This window comes from Cryptosporidium sp. chipmunk genotype I (assembly GCF_004936735.1).
Source record: "Cryptosporidium sp. chipmunk genotype I strain 37763 chromosome Unknown contig_105, whole genome shotgun sequence".
Classification (NCBI taxonomy): domain Eukaryota; phylum Apicomplexa; class Conoidasida; order Eucoccidiorida; family Cryptosporidiidae; genus Cryptosporidium; species Cryptosporidium sp. chipmunk genotype I.
Genome location: NW_027125627.1, coordinates 1 through 16,688, shown reverse-complemented (window position 1 = coordinate 16,688; position 16,688 = coordinate 1). Strand labels below are relative to the sequence as shown.

General features: G+C 17.4%; 5 protein-coding genes across 5 annotated transcripts; 2 read left to right on the top strand and 3 right to left on the bottom strand.

The window, feature by feature from the left end:
- Positions 1-175: 175 nt before the first annotated feature.
- On the top strand, positions 176-1,477 carry ELE39_000391 (peptidase insulinase like peptidase; the record flags this gene model as incomplete). The annotated part of the gene is made up of 1 exon (XM_067343110.1): positions 176-1,477. The coding sequence occupies one exon, from the start codon at positions 176-178 to the stop codon at positions 1,475-1,477; it is 1,302 nt and encodes a 433-aa protein (XP_067199211.1).
- Positions 1,478-2,405: 928 nt separating this feature from the next.
- ELE39_000390 (uncharacterized protein) lies at positions 2,406-3,017 on the bottom strand (the record flags this gene model as incomplete). The annotated part of the gene is made up of 1 exon (XM_067343109.1): positions 2,406-3,017. The coding sequence occupies one exon, from the start codon at positions 3,015-3,017 to the stop codon at positions 2,406-2,408; it is 612 nt and encodes a 203-aa protein (XP_067199210.1).
- Positions 3,018-8,113: 5,096 nt separating this feature from the next.
- Positions 8,114-9,193, top strand: ELE39_000389 (uncharacterized protein; the record flags this gene model as incomplete). The annotated part of the gene is made up of 1 exon (XM_067343108.1): positions 8,114-9,193. One exon carries the CDS (start codon positions 8,114-8,116, stop codon positions 9,191-9,193), a length of 1,080 nt encoding a protein of 359 aa, XP_067199209.1.
- Positions 9,194-9,496: 303 nt separating this feature from the next.
- ELE39_000388 (tryptophan synthase subunit beta) lies at positions 9,497-10,708 on the bottom strand (the record flags this gene model as incomplete). The annotated part of the gene is made up of 1 exon (XM_067343107.1): positions 9,497-10,708. One exon carries the CDS (start codon positions 10,706-10,708, stop codon positions 9,497-9,499), a length of 1,212 nt encoding a protein of 403 aa, XP_067199208.1.
- A 5,505-nt stretch (positions 10,709-16,213) lies between these two features.
- Positions 16,214-16,657, bottom strand: ELE39_000387 (uncharacterized protein; the record flags this gene model as incomplete). The annotated part of the gene is made up of 1 exon (XM_067343106.1): positions 16,214-16,657. The coding sequence occupies one exon, from the start codon at positions 16,655-16,657 to the stop codon at positions 16,214-16,216; it is 444 nt and encodes a 147-aa protein (XP_067199207.1).
- Between the last annotated feature and the right edge of the window lie 31 nt (positions 16,658-16,688).

Here is a 16,688-nt window from a genome sequence, read left to right as displayed (position 1 = left end):
TGGAATATATCTACTTTTTGAATTATTCTTATCTATATTCAAAAAAAAATTCTTACAACATTTTCATGAAATTGAATCTGCATCATATACAACCGATATTTTATTATTAAACTTTTTAAAAAATCCTAAAATTAAAAACAAACTAGTAATCAGAATATCTGGATTAACAGATCAAATGGAACTAATTTTTTCTAATTTACAAGTTTTTATATCCAATTTTTCTAATTATATTAATGATAATGATTTTATATTTGAAAAAGAACGTTATAAAATTTATTTTAAAAAATGTATTCATTATCCAGATATTATAAATGATATTTCATATATTCATAATAAATTATTTTTAAATCAAGAATTTAATTTAGAAACTCATCTACATAGATTGGAAAATATTCAATTTGATGAATTTATTAATTTTTCTAAATTCTTTTTATCCAATTATAAATTAGAAGGGTTTTTTTATGGTAATATAAATCCCATACAATCTTTAATAATAATTAATAAATTCTCGCCCAAATTTTTAATTAATAACGAAAATTTTAATATTAATAAAGAAAATAATTTATTTTCATATATTATTTCTGGATTAAAAAATATTAAACAGTTTTATATTTTTTTATATTCTTTCATTTATAACTTTATTACTGGAAAAATTAAAACTCAAAATGAAGATAATTTTAAATCAAAAAATTATTTTTCACTTTTATCAAACTATTCTAATTCAATTATTAATCTAAAAATTATTGATCCTCTTTCTCTTAAAAAAGGTTCAAAAATTTATTATTATCATATCTCAAAAACAAAAAATGCTACTAATGCAGTTTTAATGAAAGTTTTAATTGCATACAATAATTATAAAAATAATGCATTAATAAAACTTCTAACCACAATTATTTCAGGTGAATTCTTTACTGAGATTCGTACAAAAAAACAACTTGGATATATTGTTCATGCAACAGAAGAAAATTTTATTGGTCAAATATCTGGAATTGAATTTTTTGTCCGTTCTTCTTATGACAAAAATATTCAAATTTTAACTGAAAATATACTCGAATTTTGGAATAAATGGTTTTCATTCAATTCAAACTATATTACAGAAAATTTATTTAATATTGCCAAAAAATCAATTCTTAAAACTCTAAAAAACCCAGTATTAATAGTTACAGAAGAATTTTCTGAATTTTCATATCAAATTCAAACTAAAAAATATGATTTTTATCAAAATAATAAAACTATTTATTTTTTAAAAAAACTTAAATATCATGAATTTCTTAATTGGTATAAAACTATTTATGAAAATTCAAATATATTCTTGTATGCTATTCAGTCATCTAATTTTAATGAAAATGATATTATTAATCAACAATTATCCAATTATGTTCCACAAAACTTTACTAAATTTAATCCATCTGATTCATTGTTTAATTTTAAAAATATCACAACATATAACCAATGGAATACTTATAATGAAGTATAATTTTTTATAATTATCTAAATTTTTATTTTAATTTAAAATTAAAAGAGAAAAAAAAAATACTAATTCAAAGTTAAGTTAATTAAAAACTATTATTTTTTAATAAAATTTTTAATTTTATTATTTTGTATTTCAACTATATTAATTAATACAATACATGAAATTATTCTTTTTAATTTGTAAATACAAATATTTAGTCTGCAAAAAAAAAAAAAATCTTGTTAAAATGTTTATTTTATTAACTTTAATCTGCGTGTATTACTTTTTTTTCTTTAATTATATTTATTATTTATTTCAAATTTTTAAATTCTTTTATTTAAATTTATAAATATAATTTACAAAAATTAATTAGATACATCTAACAAAAATATAATATTGTAAAAAAAAAAAAAAAAAAAATTACTTTATCTAATTTCTGAAATCATTAAAATTATTATTTTTTATTAAAAAGTTATTAAGGTTTTTAATTTATCTTAAACATAATAGTAATAATAATAATAATAATAATAATAATAATAATAATTTAGAAAATAATCATTTGATTAATAGTTATTTGATGGCTACTTAAGTAAAAAAAAATAAAATAATTTAACTGAAATAATTATCGAAATAAAAACAATTTAAAACCATTTTAAAATCAAATATTACTAATTTGAAACAAAAAAGTTAAATAATTCACATTTTATCCGCTACACTTAACACTTTATTAACTTGTTATTTTTTTTCTTTTATTCTTTTAATCAACAATTACGTTTGTTGTTTAATCATTTTAACTCTTCTCTTTAAAAACATTTTAATATACACAAAATTATTAATTTTCGAAAAAAAAACATAACAATATAAAATCAACCCAATCTGTCATCAATCATTTCACTTAGCCACTTAGTATTTTGATAAGCATTTACTTGACCTTCTTGGCCTTTTCTATTATTTACCTTTTTCTTCGTCTTCTTCTTCGACGTTTTCCTTTTGAATCTACCTGATCACCCCCTTTACTTTTTTTCTCTTCTTCCTTCTTTTCCTCTTCTTCCTTTTTTTCCTCTTCTTCCTTCTTTTCCTCTTCTTCCATTTCTTCCTCCTCCTCTTCTTCACATTTCTCATCCTCGGAACTAGGATTAGGCTCATCCGATGGCATATGAGATGGATCTGATTTAGTATTATCTAGAGGTTGCAACGGTAGAGTTAAAGAAGGAACAATCATATTCTTTCCAGATGGGTGAGCAGGGATAAATTGAGTAGCAACATTTTTGCCGCCGCTAGAGCAGTGCTTGCGATGACCTTTATGATTACTATGAGAAGGTGGCTTTGGTTTAACCGAACCAGAACTACTAGCTGCAGCCATACTCCTAAGTGCTGGTTTACCTTTACCTGAACCTCCTTCATCTTCAGTATGTTTATTTGAAGATCCTTCGTTTGGAGTCTCATTTCTAAGTCTTATAAATGAAACTTTTTTAACAAGAAAATTCTCGTTATCATGTTGAAAAAAAATAATAAAGAAGCAAGAAAACAAAAATGTCAAAAATAAATTCTTGTTTAAATGCATCTCGAATATTTCATTTTAAAAAATAAATAGATAAATTTTTTTAAAAAATGAATAAAGTAAAATGTTTAGACAAGAAATTCCGGATAAATTATCTATAAATTAAAAATAATAAAATACTTTAATTAAAAGTTCTATACGTTTAAAAATAATAATAATAATAATAAATTATATTCAAAAATATTACTATTATTTCTAACATATACTTTCATATACTTTAATCATTAAAAGTATTGTCATCTCATTTCTATATTTTTATTATTATTTTTTTTGTTGCTTATGATATAAGTTACAAACTATTCTTTATATTATCTGCAAAATCAATAAAATCTTTTTTTTTTTTTTTTTTTTTTTAAATATGATCGAATTTTTTAACTAATGAAAACTGGACATATTGTTTTCTTCCCATCAATAATGAATATTGTAATTGATTAAGCCATTTTTTTTTTTTTTTAATTTATTTTTTTTTTCTTTATTGACTTAAAAAAATTTATTTTTTAATTTTACATATTAACGAAATTATAAATATTTTTTGTTAAATATTTTATTATTAACTCTATTTCATTATTACCATATATTTTTAAATGCCAAACTAATATATTTAATTGAATAAATACTTTATTTACAATTATAATCCTAAAATAGCTTTATCTAATAACACTAATTATTATAATTTAAGTGTATTTGTCATCGAAATATTAATCATTAATATATTTCATATTAGTATAATCAATTAATATTAATATTAAATTTAAAATACTTGAAATATCAATCTGATTACCTTTTAATATTATAATAAAGAGAAAATATATTTGATTATGATAGTAGAATTAATATTAGTAATAAATATTCAAAATTTAATTTGAAAATAAATTATTAATATTATGGTTTTGGTTTTGGCTCTGGATTTGATTTTTGTTGCTACTTTTATAATCATGATTTTTATTTTGATTGTAATTATAATTAATATTTCTTTTTTGTTGTTATTTTGTAGTGATCATAATGATATCTATAAAAGATTTTTTTTTTTTAATTTTAATAAAAAATATTACCAAAAAAATCTTTAGAATTTAATATATTCTTTTTTTTCTCATATTAAAACTATTACTTAATACCTTTAATTTTAACAAAATCTTCTCTTCAACTTGAATTTTTTTATTAATATAAATTTTATTTTGAAAAAAGGAAATATAAAAAGACAAAATGAAACAAAAACAAAAGAGAAAGAAATACAATAAAATCAACAAATAATTAAAAAAAAAAAAAAGTTTCTGACAAACTTTAAAGTCTTTTAACTTTTGTTATTTACACTTGGTCAATTAATAGATTGATTAATTATTTCAATGATTTAAAAAAAAAAAAAATTTCTTTCTAATTTATATATATATTTTATTATATTATTATATATAACAAAAATTTTATTTAAAAATATTAATTAATTTGTTTAAATTTGAAATTTCAATTCTTAATTACACTAATATGTTTATCTATTTACAAATATATACGCTTTTTTTTTCTTTACAACAAACTTTATTATTTCACTATCACTACAATTATTTCTAATCAATAACACATAGAATTTTAATCCATTAATATATTCTTATACTCATAAACAATAATATTAATAATAATAATAATAATAACAATAATAATAATAATAATAAAATTTTATTTAATTTATTTATATATCACAATTTATTTAGTTTAAAAATCAATTTTCACTCGTAACTCTCACGCAACTTATTTTTGCACAAACCACATTATTTTTTCTTTTAATATAAAGTATTATTATAATTAAATAGTTTATAAATCCATCTATTTCTTTATTAGATTATTATTTATTTTTTTTTTTTCATTCTATTCTTTCAACTTTTATTAATAAATTATTAATTCTTCTTATCTATCAATCATAACACATATTTATCTTCTACTTTAATATAATTATGTAAAATATATAATATATATATTTAAATAAATATTTTCCTTGATTTACTTGTTTTAAAAATATTATTAAATAGATTAATTAATCACTTTTTTAATAATTTATATTATAATTTATTCACCTATTTAATATCACTTTTTTTTTCTTTATTTATATCACCACAATATTTAGTATTTATTATTTTTGCTATTATTATTATTTTATTATTTATTATTTATTATTTATTATTTATTTTCTCTTTTATTATCTTTATTTTAAACTAATATTCCCTTTTAACACCCTTTAAATACTAAAAGTTATTTTTTATTATTCACCATTTATATTCCAAATAATCATTCAACCTAATTTTTTTTTACCATTTCCATTATTTTTATTTAAAATTAGTATACAATAAAATATAATACTATGCGAAACGATAAAATACAATATAATTCAATTTAATATTAGTTAATATAAAGTATTTTTGTTTTCGTTTTTGTTTTTTTGCTCTTCAAGAATTTTTACAATCATTTTTAATACTAATAAATTAATCATTATTCATCTTATTTCGATAATATTAATCCTTCGATTTTTTTTTTTTTTTTTTTTCCTCTTCTCTTTTTTTAAATAAATCTATTCAATCTTCTCTATTCTGTTATTTCAATTTATATTATCTATTGATTATTTATATATTCCTAACATTAATCAAATCTATTTTGCAAAATGATTTTTATTATTTTGTTTTCTCTAATAATAATTTTTATTTCCTTAACGCATTTAAATATTTCTATCTCTAAAATGAATAAATATCTTCTTTTTTTTCAAATCTATAATCGAGCTACGCATTCTTGTTAACTGTATATATAAATATTTATAAATATATATTTATGATCGACATCATATTTAATTTTTTTTTTTTTTTTTTTTTTTTTTTTAAATAATATTAATTAGTTAAACAAAATAATAGCATATAATATCATTAAAAAAATTTAATTCAATTTAAATCTTTCCAAATCTCCACATAAGATAATAATATTAGTGTTTATCTTATTTTGTAATATTACTAATAATAATATTATTTTTAGTATTAAATATTAATTGTTAAATTACAATATAATATTATCATCTCTTTCTATTAAATATTATTATACTATTTTGTCCTAGATTAAATTTTTTTTTTTTTTTTGATCCTTTATAACACTTAACACAACTTTATACTTTTAATACAATATTATACCATTCTTTTCACAAATTACAATATTTTAAACTATTAATACCAATATTAAATAATTTTATTTTCAAATACACACCAATTATATTACATTTAATAATTTTATACCCTAATTAACACCAATTATATCAATTTATACAATTTTACAATAATTTAAACAATTAATACCACTTTAAATAACAATAATATCACTATTTTATAACATATAATAATATTATACAAGATATTAACAACAATTTAAATCGAAAAAACAACACCATTTAATAATAACAATGACATTACTTACATTACATCATAAATAAATAATAGTGTATTTAACAATATTACACTTTTTCGTATAACCAAATATAATATGTTATATAATATATAATAACAATTACATTAATAATAAAATTTCATAAATATACCAATTAATTATATTTATTCAACATATTCATATATATATATATATATATATATATATATTCTCATATTTCATTTAATAAAATAACCAATTTTCCTTAGTTTTTCTACAAAATGATACGAAATAATTTCCCATTCTTTTTTTTAAATCAAATTAATAATAATAATTATTATAATAATACAAATATATTATAAACATGTATATGTATATATACCATATTAATATTTTATTAATAATATTTTACAATTCCATTATTTATTTAACTGATATTAATTCCATTTAATTTTACTAGTTAATGGTTTTCGAATTCATGATTAAACTAATATTAAATAAAAAGAAAAAAAAAATAAATAAAATGTTTATTAAGTAAAAATAATAATAATAATAATAAAAGTTAATGATCGAATTATTACCATAAATAAATATTAGAAAACAAAAAAAAATTATTTCAATAATACCAATATAAAATATATAATTTTACTATAAGCCAATGACATTTATTTATTTACTTATAAATATATTGTTATTATTATTTTTTGTTTTTTTCTTTTTCATTCTTAACTTTCCATACTCTTCAATTATAAAATAATTCACATTAATATTAAATAACTTCATTAAATATTAACCATTAAATGTATTTTTTATTTGACAAATATATATATATGTAGATATAGATATATAGAATATAGTTATATAGATATGTAGTTATATAGCCACACCACAAACATTTGTTATTTTACTAAAATATAAATATTAAATTACAATTACCATTAATTACAATGAGTATTATAAGTATTATATTCACACAAGTAATATCATCATTTCAACAAATTTTTTTTTTCATTGTTTTTTATTAAAAAAAACTGTTTTTATTATCACTATTTTCATTTCTAATAATTAATTTCCTTCCTATTAATAAAAATTACAATTCATTAAATAATTTTATGCATACATATTCACAAACAGTGAACATTCACTTGATGTTGTTTTTCTACTTTATTTTGTTTTTTTTTTAATTAATTAATTTGTTCGAGATGTCTATATTCATTAAAAATATACTATAATATTTATATTAAATATTTATTCTATTTAACCTTTTTTTTTCTATCATATTATTATTTATAATTTTCTATTTCTTTCATTAGTATTTAATATTATGTTAATCATATGTGCACTTTTTTATTATTATATAGAAAAAATTAATATTAATTATATTAAATTATTATTATTTTTATTTATTTTCTTCTTTTTTTTTTTCATTGCACTTAATATTATCATTAAATATAAATTAGTTACTCTATTTTTAACAAAGCGGCAATATTATTTATTATTTTTAATATATTTTATGAAACTTGTTATTAATTAATATTTCAACGGTCATTATATAGTATTTTTTTTTTAAGTCTTATGCAAATCTTTAAATAATAATTTTCATTTGAATAAATAATAATAATTATTATTATTATTATTATTGATTATTGTTTATAATATTATTTATCTTTCTTGTATGAAGTTAATAAAAAAAAAATAATAAAAATAAAAAAATGAAATTTTCAAGATTTCTACAGTATATTCTTTTACCTATATTTACCTTTATTCTCCATACGTTTTCTTTGAAAAATGAAAATAAATTGACAAAAAATAATTATTCTGGTTTTGATCAATTTAGTTTGAATTCTATTCTTGGAAAAAATTTTCCTAATGTTGAATTAACTTTTGAACCTATTACACCTGATTCTATTAAAAGTGAATTCACACAAACTATTAATGGATTTAGTAAATTTAAGAAAGATATAAAAAAACATTATATTGGAGAAAATAACCATAGATATTATCTTGTAGCAATTGAATCTATTAATAAAAAATCTAGATTCCCATTCTATGGTTCATTTCAAACTAATGTTTCTTGTAAAAATATGATTAGAATGATCACTTACGAACATTTTAATAAAAAATTTGTTCAAATTCTTTTTAATTGTCAAGGTAATGCTGATATTAAATTTTATCATGGTAAACTTATTATTACTACTAAAAAAAGTAAATTAAATACTATTGAAGCAACTTCATATAATTTTCAAGATTTTCCTAACTTACCAAATTTTTTAAAAAATTTTAGAGATGATTTATTTGCATTAAATTTCAAACATAATACTGATCAAAATTTTCAAATGTCTGGTTATATTCCACAATATATTGGTTATTTAAGTCTTGATTCACAAAATTATGATGAAATACCTAATAATCAAAAATACGTTTATATTCCTTATTCCGATAAATTTAGATATATTATTTTTGAATCTCAAGATTTTAATTATGCTGTACCAATTCATAATGAATGTCATGCAAAAGTTGATATTGAAAATGCTGTTATTGAAAATTTTTGTTATACTTTAAGATATTATTATGATCTTAAAAATGGTGTATTGTTTTATGAAGATGTTGATATACTTACTATAAATATTGGTGGTATAAGAGTAATCATTAATGAAAGAATGAAAGATTTAATCATTAGTTCTAAAAAAACATTATATAATATTGAAGAATATTTGAAAAATAAAGAAAAAGAAAAAGAAAAAGAAAAAGAAAAAGATAAAAAGAAAAAAAAAACTAATAAAGTTATTTAACAAAAAAAAGTTAAAGAAGAAGAAGTTAATAAACAGAAACTAAATGTCTAAAGAATTATACTAGGTAAAAGTCAAAGAATAAAATTTAATCCATTTAATTTAAAAAAAAAAAATAAATAATAATAATAATAATGATATTTTTTTTTAAATATGAATTTAATATATTTATTCAAATAAATAACATTAAATTCAACATTAATTTTTTTTTTTTTTTTTTTAATTTATTATTTCTTTACATTTTCTCTTATCATATACTCGATTCAGTTCTTTTCACTCTTATTATTGTTGTTATTTTCCTTTTTTTTAATTATTACCATATCCATAATTTTCTACAACAAAATCTAAATCTTTATCTCCTCTACCACTTAAATTTATTAAAATCTTCTTACCTTTCATTTCTTTTGCTATCTTTAATACATATCCTATTGCATGACTTGATTCTATTGCTGGTATGATACCCTCTGTTTTACTTAATTCAAAAAATCCATCAATTGCTTCTTTATCTGTAACACATACTGTCTTTGTACGACCAATACTATTTAAATATGCAATTTCTGGACCTACACTTGGATAATCTAAACCACTTGCTATACTATGTACTTGTGCTGGATTTCCTTTCTCATCTTTTAACATTATTGAATTAAATCCATGCATTATTCCTTCACTACCATAACTTATACTTGCTGCATGATCACCTATTTTATTTCCTCTACCTAATGGTTCAACACATATTAATTCTACTTGTTTATCTGATATAAAACCACTAAATATACCCATTGCATTACTACCACCACCCACACATGCTGCAACAATATCTGGTAATATACCATTCATTTCTATAAATTGTTCTCTTGATTCTATACCTACAACTGATTGAAAATCACGTACTATTCTTGGAAATGGATGTGGGCCTACAACTGAACCTATTGCATAAAATGAATTATCTAAATCATTCATATATGATTCAAATGCTGAATCTACTGCTTCTTTTAATGTTTTACCACCAAATTCTACACATATTACTTTTGCACCCAATATTTTCATTCTAGTGACATTTGGATATTCTTTCTTTACATCTACTTCTCCCATATGTATTTCACATTCTAAACCAAAATATGCTGCTGCTGTTGCTAATGCTACACCATGTTGTCCTGCTCCTGTTTCTGCTATTAATTTTTTTTTACCCATATATTTTGCTAATAATGCCTCTCCCATACAATGATTTAATTTATGTGCACCAGTATGATTTAAATCTTCTCTTTTTAAATATATTTCTGCACCACCATATTTTTTTGTCAAATTTTTTGCATAATATATTGGTGTTGGTCTTCCTTGAAATTCTTTTCTTATTTTTTTTAATTCATTAATAAATTCTTCGCTTTTACTAATTTTATTATACGAATCTTCTATTTCTTTCATTGCTTTATTAATTGCCTCAGGTATATATTTTCCACCATATTTACCAAAATAACCATTTGAATCAGGAAAATTATTTAAATATGTTTTATCTGTCATTGATTTAAAACGAAAAGAAAAAAAATAATAATAATAATCAATTAATATTAAAAAAAATTTTTTTTCTTTTAAAAAAAAAAATGAAATGAAATGAATTGAAATGGAAATAAAACAAAATAAAAATAAATAAAATGGAATAGAATAAGAAGAAAAAAAAAAAAAAGATATGGAATAAATCAAAATAGTTTCAATTATTAAATAGATAAGATTTATGTATAAATTACATTTATTTAAAATATTAAAATAAAAATAATAATAGGGGGAAAAAAAATCAAATTCCCTCAATGTAATTTATTATTCTTAATACTTTTATTTATTATTAGCGGGATTGGCGTTAAATTAATTTAGCATGTGCATAAAAGAGATAAATAATTATAATTTAAGATGTAAAATAAATTTAAAAAAAAAAATAAAAAAAAAAAAAAACTAGATTTTTATATTTTTATTAATATATGTATATTTATAAGAAATTATATATTTATTTATTATCCTTGTTTAATTTTAGATTTTTATTTTTTAAAAAAAAGAAATAATAATAAATTATTTAACATTATTTTTACTTTTTATATATTACAATACTAAAATATTTAAATGAATAATTTATTAATTTCTAGAATAATTAATGTAATAAATTAATTTATTTGGTATACATTAAATATTTAAAGAAAAAAAACAAAATAAATTAATAACACAATATTAGAACTTAAGAAATAATAATCTATTGCTACAAACAAATTAAATAAAAATATTGATAAAATATAATAAAATGTATTGATTTGTTTACATAGCACATATTATTATATATTACAATATTATAATCAGATTTATTTGTATAAATAAATAATGATTGTTGTGATCACGATACATAATATTTATATTCCACAGCACTTTACACTTTTTTTTTTTTTTTTTTTTTTAAAAAATAGCACAAGTACATTAGATCTTATTCAGTATTCACTACATAACAATACAATCTTTTTATTTATTTATTTTTTTCATCTTTTCTTTAACTTTCTCACTTGTAATTAATAATACTCGATTTTTCTTTTTCCAAAACACTTGAAACACTATTTTTTTCAATTCCATAAATACAATACAAATTACTCAAATCTTGATTCATATCAATAATACATGATGTTTTTGACTATTTATAATAATAATAATAATAATAATAATAATAATATTTTATATTATTTGAACAAATTACTTCTTTTTATAATTACTCATTATTATTACTATTATAATCTTTATTTAATCCACATAAGCAATACTTTATATATTCTTCATTTACCTTATAAACAAAACACATTTTATATATCCCTTGATTTACAAAAATAATACTTGATACTTAACTTTTCAAATTGATAATAATAACAATAATAATAATAATAATAATAATAATAGTAATAATAATAATAATAATAATAATAATAATAATAATAATAATAATAATAATAATAATAATAATAATAATAATAATAATAATAATGATAATAATAACAATAATAATAATAATAATGGTAATAATATTCATACACATCAACACAATAGTATTAGATACTATTGAATAAATATTTTTTTATTTTTATTCCATAACAATGATTCACAATAATTCATTTTATTCTCAAAATAATACAATATTAATCATTCCATATAAACATATATAAACCTTTTTTCTTTTTTTAATAATTTTTCAAAAAAAAAAAAAAAGATCAATTAATTATAATTTAATGATAATTTATATCCATAAATTAATTTTTTAATAATATTATATTTATTACCATTATTTAATAATGAGTCATTCCAATACTTTAGCATTATAAATAAATTAAACAAATTAATTGATCAAATTTTCTTTTTTTTTTCTTTTTTTTAATCAGTTGTTCTTTTCATAAATTATTATTACAGATTAATACACATATATCAAACATTGTTTTTTTTTTTTTTAATCATTTTTTTAAAAATAAATCATTAAATATTCACATTATAATAATTATATTATACATAATTTGGAAACATTGAGATAATCAATAACATTTAACCACATCCACAGTTGATATTAATTGAATCATTCCATCATCAATAAGAAATTTTTATCTTTATTTAAATAATATGTAGTTAAAATCATCATTTTTATTAATATTGTATTTATTACAGATAATTTATTATATTTATTTTCATTCAATTATTGTTAAATAAATGAAAATGTTTCACCAAAACAAAACTTTTTTTTTTAATAAATTTTTAAAACACATAAATATATACATTGTATATACACATTATATACATATATACATACATACGCAGTCCAGAACTTGAGCACTCATTTCTAATTTTAATGTAATAATGTAATACTTTAACTAGAATATTTCGTCTGTATTGATCTATAATTTACAACTAATAATTCCAACAATTTAATATTATTGTAAAATAAAAGCTATTTATCTCCTGAATACATATATATACATATATGTTTTTCAATCATAATTATTACAGTAAAATATTTACATTTCCATATTACTTATTATATTTACATTCATATTTACACTTATAAATCATCCATAAATATTATTAATATTAATATTATTATTATTATTATTATTATTATTATTATTATCAATTCGAAGAATTTATTATTTTCGAAATCCGATTAATAATTCTTTTACTAATAGTAATATTCACATTAGTAAATACCCCCTTTGAGAATTTTACTAATATTAAATAATAATTGTTTATTTCGTATTATAAATTATCAATACTTGAACAGTAATATTTTATTCTTATTAGTTAATGATGACAATAATAATAATAATTATTATTATTATTATTCTTAATATTATTTCACCATCTTTTTGAAACAAAATATTGTTTATCAAGTATTAATAATTATTTGATTAAAATATTTCTAAAATATTATTATTATTTAATTTACCCTTTCAACAATCTTTATTATTTATATTGATATAAATACCAATATATAATATATTATACAATATATATGTGCATATTCATATTTATATAATATAATATTGAAAAAACCTTAATGATGATTATCAAGCATTATTTTGGAATTGAATTACATCATTTAAATAACCATCATAAATTTGTAATAGAAATATCGAAGAAAAATGATTAAAAAAAAAAAGAATTAGAGTATATCAATATACCTATTCTTTTTAATTTTATATTCCCACTATTTGATTATTCAAATAATATATCTTCGATTTTGGATCAATTAAATTATTTAATTTTGATTTATATTAAATATTATTAATAATTTGTTGAAAAATAACATAAATAATTTATTTCACTCTAATCAGTCTTGTCGGCATGTGTAATCTGTGTATCTTTAAATGTGTAAAAAAAAAAAATAATAATAATAATAAATAAAAGATTAGATCATAAATTAAATTTATTAAAATTTTGTCATAAAAAATTATATTATAGTCATTTTTCTCTTTATTAATATTTATTATTCAATTTTATCTTTTTTTCTAAATGTAATTAATTATTTTCAATATTAAATTTTTTTTTTTTTTTTAATTAATTTTCGAGATCTTTTATTCATTTTTATAATATATTAAAATAAAAAAAAAATGCATATATATTGAATATTTTATCTGAGCATTATTTCTTTAATTTTAATTCAAAGCATTTTTAATCATCAATTTCATAAACTACGTTGATAAAGATCCTAATTTTTTAAATATATTCAAGAAACTTAGTTAGAGAGAATAATAATAAAATATTGTATCATATTTTTAATTCTATTATATAAATTAATGAATATATGAATATTTATAAGAAACAACTATATTCAAGTTTATTTGAAATTTTAGGGTTTTTATCTTAAAATTAATATTAATTATTAATGTATCATAAAAGATTCTATTTATTATATTATTCTTTTATCTTATTTTATTATTACTATTATTTTTTTCTAATCTCCCCCTTTCTTATTCTATACTATAATATATTATAGTCATTAATGTTATAATTTTTTTTAATTTATAAATATAGAAATAAAGAAAATATTTAATAATTCTTTACATTGACATAAATATATATTATTATGTACTTTTATATTTCTATTATTTTCTTTTAATCATAATAAAAATGATAATATTTAATATTTACTATTAACACATAATAATAGTCATGATAATAAAATTTATTTTTCTTATTACAAATATTTATTAATAATTATTTCAAAATAAATAATTATTTTTAATTAAATGTAATGACTATATACTTGATAACTTATTAATAAAAAATATTATCAAAAAAATAAATAAATTTACTCTGCAACTTTATAATAAAGTATTAATTAATTATTGAAAAAAAAAATAATAAATTATTCATTTTTTGAGTTAAAATTTAATGATTAAATTATATATTACATGGAAAAAAATAAAAATAATTTATTATAAATATATATTTATATTTATATTTATATTAAATATATTGCATGGCGGTAGAATATTGTATGGTATTGTAACAACGATAATATTGCATTAATTTCAATAATAACAACAATATTAAGTAACAATATGATTTAAAAATAATAATAGAAAATTAATGAATTTATATTATAATATATATTTGATAAATCTAAATATTCAACCTGACGATTGAGGTAAAACAAATAGAAAAGAAAAAAAAAAAAATCATTCAGAATTTTTTTTTATATTCCATTTATCCTTTTATAATTATATTATTTTGTGCAAATATAATCATAATAAATAAAAAAGACTAATTACGATAAACATAACCGAATATATTTTTTATTGCTATATTATGTATTTATTATTATTATTATTATTATTATTATTATTCCCTAACAATAAATTATTATTTAATTGTTAGTTATTATTAATCAATTAATATAAAGACATATATACTTTATTAATACTTAATACAAATAAATTTTCTTTGTATTAGATTTTTATTATATAAAAAATTACGAATTATATATAATTTTTGATAATTTATAATTTAATAATTAACAATTATCAATTTCTTCTTTTTTTTTTTTTTTTTGAATTATCCATTCTATATATGATTTAAATGTCCTGTCTGACATGAAATCTTTAAATAAAATTAAAAAGATAGAAAGAATTGGTTTTTTTTTTTTAAATAAATAATAATATTTATTGAAAAAAAATAAAATAAAATGTATAGGTTTTTGTGCACAAAAATTTTTAAATAATTTCATAATATATTTCATATTAATACAATTATTCTACAATAATAATAATTAATAGATTATTATAAAAAAAATTATTTTTTTTTTTTAAATATGACTAATTAAAAAATCATCAAAACATTGAAAATGATTAATTTTTACAATATGTAAAAAATTAATTACTTTTATTTTTAGTGTTATTAGTTTAATAATCATTTATTAACATTTATGTAATAACTATCAAAACAATTAGATGTTTCATATCCGCATGGAGTAACATTATCATAACCCAATCAACCTTGATTACCTTTATTTTTATCTTAATCAGTTATATAATAACCACCAACACAATTAGGTGTTTCATGCCCACATGGTGTAATACCATCATGACCAGATCCACCTTGATTACTTTTATTTTTATCTTGATCAGTTATATAATAACCACCAACACAATTAGGTGTTTCATGCCCACATGGAGTAACACCATCATGACCAGATCCACCCTGATTACTTTTATTTTTATCTTGATCAGTTATATAATAACCACCGACACAATTAAATGTTTCATGCCCACATGGTGTAACACCATCATGACCAGATCCATCACTAGTTGAATTTTTGTTGTAATCTGATCTTCTTAGTGATGATTTCAAAGTAATAAAAGATGAACTGGATATTGTTGAAAAGTGCTTATTTATATCCTGATTAATAATAATATTTGTTAAAAATAATGTGAATAATTTAATTAATGATGAATGCTTCATTACTTTTTTTTTTTTTTTTTTTTTGTTTTTT